Source organism: Sinocyclocheilus anshuiensis, unplaced genomic scaffold, assembly GCF_001515605.1.
Source record: "Sinocyclocheilus anshuiensis isolate Anshui unplaced genomic scaffold, SAMN03320099.WGS_v1.1 scaffold508, whole genome shotgun sequence".
Lineage (NCBI taxonomy): Eukaryota > Metazoa > Chordata > Actinopteri > Cypriniformes > Cyprinidae > Sinocyclocheilus > Sinocyclocheilus anshuiensis.
The window spans coordinates 1,906,943-1,909,976 of NW_015555744.1; the positions used below are offsets into that span (position 1 = coordinate 1,906,943).

Consider the following 3,034-nt stretch of genomic DNA (forward strand, 5'->3'; position numbering starts at 1 on the left):
TATAGTGTCTAAAACGTAAGTCCCATAATATTACCTTCTTGTTTATTGAACTGCTGAATAAAATCACATTTGTAATCATGCTGATTTTAGAGGTGAAAACTGGCACTCTTCGTGTGATATTGACTAATATTCTTCTTTCTGTGGTATTTTTATGCACAATGGCGTTTAGTCTTTCACAAAACATAGCTAACGTAGGGACATTATAACTAGCCACCATATTTATTTACGGTCTTAAATATGTCCAGCGCTTTTTTAAGTCTGGTCCCTGTTTTTATACGGTCTATGGTCTGGTCCAGAGTATTAATGGTTTGTGTGTAGTTACAGTAAATGGACGCCTCGATGATTTTTTGTATTCGAGTTACTCGAGGTATTCGAGGAATCATTTCAGCCCTAGTTGCCACAGTTCTTCTGGATTTAGTCTGTCTTGGTTTGTTCTGTTTCTTCATGTCATTCCAGACAGACTGGATGATGATCAGATCAGATCTCTGTGTGGAGCACTAGCTGTTGTCAGACTCCTTCTGCAAACAAAAAACTCGCTTGATTATTACAATTAATGGCAAAATGAATGTTTGGAAATGTCAACTGATACTTCCTACTGACACACTACAGCAAAAGATAGAAAATAGAAAAAAGGAACTTAAAACCATTTTTAGCTGGTGAAAATACTAGTGTTCTAATAATTTTGGCCACCACTGTTGTGTGTGTGTGGGCGGGGGGGGGGTATATATATATATTAAACTTAGGTTTATGAGCTTTTGACCAAAATAACTTTTTACAAACTTTCTAGATTTTCATAACTATGTATGCTTGGAGCTATTTTGATCATGTTTTGGTTTTTAATTCCTCTCAATGCAGGAGCCAAGAGAAGGAGAGTCGTCACAGGATGTGGATCGAGTTCAATCTCTGCAGTCTCAAGTGGATGGGGTCAAGGATATTATGACCCAGAATGTAGATCGGATCTTGGCCCGTGGAGAAAGGCTGGATGATCTGATGGGCAAATCTGAAGACCTGCAAGCTGGGGTGTGTCTTTCAGTACAAAAACTTTGATTCTAATCACATATTACAGCTGTAATCCCAGCACACCTTTTTACAACATACATTACCATTCATAATTTTAGGGTTGGTAAGATTTTTCTGTATTTTTAAAAAAATATTCTGTCTGCCTCTGTTCATTCATGAAAAAAAATCTGCATTTTTTTTGATAAAGTAATATTGTGAAATAATATTCCAATTGAACATAACTGATTTCTATTTTAATATATTTTATAATGTAAATAATAATGGCAAGGCTGAATTTCCGGTAGTCACTACTCCAATCTTTAGTGTCACATGATCCTTCAGAAATCATTCATCAATATGCTGATGTGGTGCTCAAGAAACGTAACTTATTAGCTGTGCTTCAATTTATAATGAATGGAAAGTTTAAAAAAAAACAGCATTTGTTTAAAAATAGAAATCTTTTGTAACATTAAAAAACTGCCTTTACTGTATGTTTTGATCAGTTGAATGCATCCTTGCTGAATCTTATTTTCCCCACACTTCTAACTGATAGGCTAATGTATGCAGCTTTAGCCGCACACTAGTTGACATTGTACTGTTTTTTTTTCCTGCTTCTTAGGCCCAGAACTTCAAGCACACCTCTCAGAAAGTTGCTCGCGCTTACTGGTGGAAGAACGTGAAGCTGATTGTGGTTATTGTTGTGATAGTCCTTATCATTGTACTGATTGTCATATTCCTTGCTACTGGTGTGATCCCGACCAGTGCACCCGCACCCAAACCTCCCACTCCATAGGATTTCTATCAGTTACAAGCACTCTCACATACACATACAGATATATGCAACCATGTCCACACACCAGCACAGGTCATAACTTCAGGAACACACACACATACCTTTTATTTGCACATTTAGCTCATATACCTTCATATCTTATGGTATCACACCACCTTAAAATGAGTAGCTTCCATAATGACAGCTTCGAAACCTTGAAGTGGAGGATTTTAAATAGCCTATAGACGCAATGCTGTCTGTATTCATACTTCTCTCCTCCTGAAAGATCATCCTAGTGGTATTTATGGTTCTCTAAAGCCTGATAAAATGCCACAGCTTTATACAAATACTTGCAATATTATTCATAATGAAGGTACCCTTGAAATAGTCATATACTGGCATTGATTCGGCGAAGGTAATGAGTGAAAGTTCTATCTTTTGAATTATGAAGTGTATTTAAGACTGTTAGATTCGATTACATAAGATGTTACTTGTAATTATGGAATACTTTTAGATCTTCAAGTGTCTCTATTTTGTGTTTGATGGGTCACTGTCTTTGTGCTTTTGCCCACAATTATGTTATTTGTAAAAGGTCAAACAAAAATGTGTTCTTATAACTGTTGCATTACCCAAAACACCATTTCATTATGGAAATTATAAAATTGTAAGATGTTTAGGGTAATTTCCTGTCTTAAATATTTACTGAAAATTGGCAATGCCCCAAACTTCAAAACAGAGAAACTGATTTTCATCCTATAGAATGAATTAACTTTTTTTTTTAACGGAACAAGAGCACCTGAACAAGGTCATTTAGATAGGAATGATGGATATTTTCTGTATCCTCAGATCACTGCATTGAATTTGACATGCAGTGTAACACTTGCACTGTACCACATGCAGTCAGTACTGTAATCAGAATTTGAGTGTACTGCATCAAAAGTTTGGCCTTGCACTGTTGGAGCTTAATAAAACCCAAGACGCATAACTTGTTCCTGTTTTGAAAACAGGAGGACTGGTTTGGAAATTATAAAATTGTAAGATGGTTAGGGTAATTTCCTGTCTTAAATATTTACTGAAAATTGGCAATGCCCCAAACTTCAAAACAGAGAAACTGATTTTCATCCTATAGAATGAATTAACTTTTTTTTTTAACGGAACAAGAGCACCTGAACAAGGTCATTTAGATAGGAATGATGGATATTTTCTGTATCCTCAGATCACTGCATTGAATTTGACATGCAGTGTGCAGTCAGTACTGTAATC

The 3,034-nt window shown here is 35.8% G+C and overlaps 1 protein-coding gene across 1 annotated transcript in view; it reads left to right on the forward strand.

Moving 5' to 3' along the window:
* Positions 1-2,756, forward strand: part of LOC107673438 (vesicle-associated membrane protein 8-like) — an 8,763-nt gene extending 6,007 nt beyond the window's left edge. Inside the window, exons 2-3 of the mRNA XM_016467035.1 lie at positions 856-1,020; positions 1,619-2,756. Of these exons, the coding sequence (XP_016322521.1) occupies positions 856-1,020; positions 1,619-1,792 (339 nt within the window). The 3' untranslated portion in view covers positions 1,793-2,756. The remainder of the gene's footprint in view (positions 1-855; positions 1,021-1,618) is intronic.
* Positions 2,757-3,034: the final 278 nt, after the last annotated feature.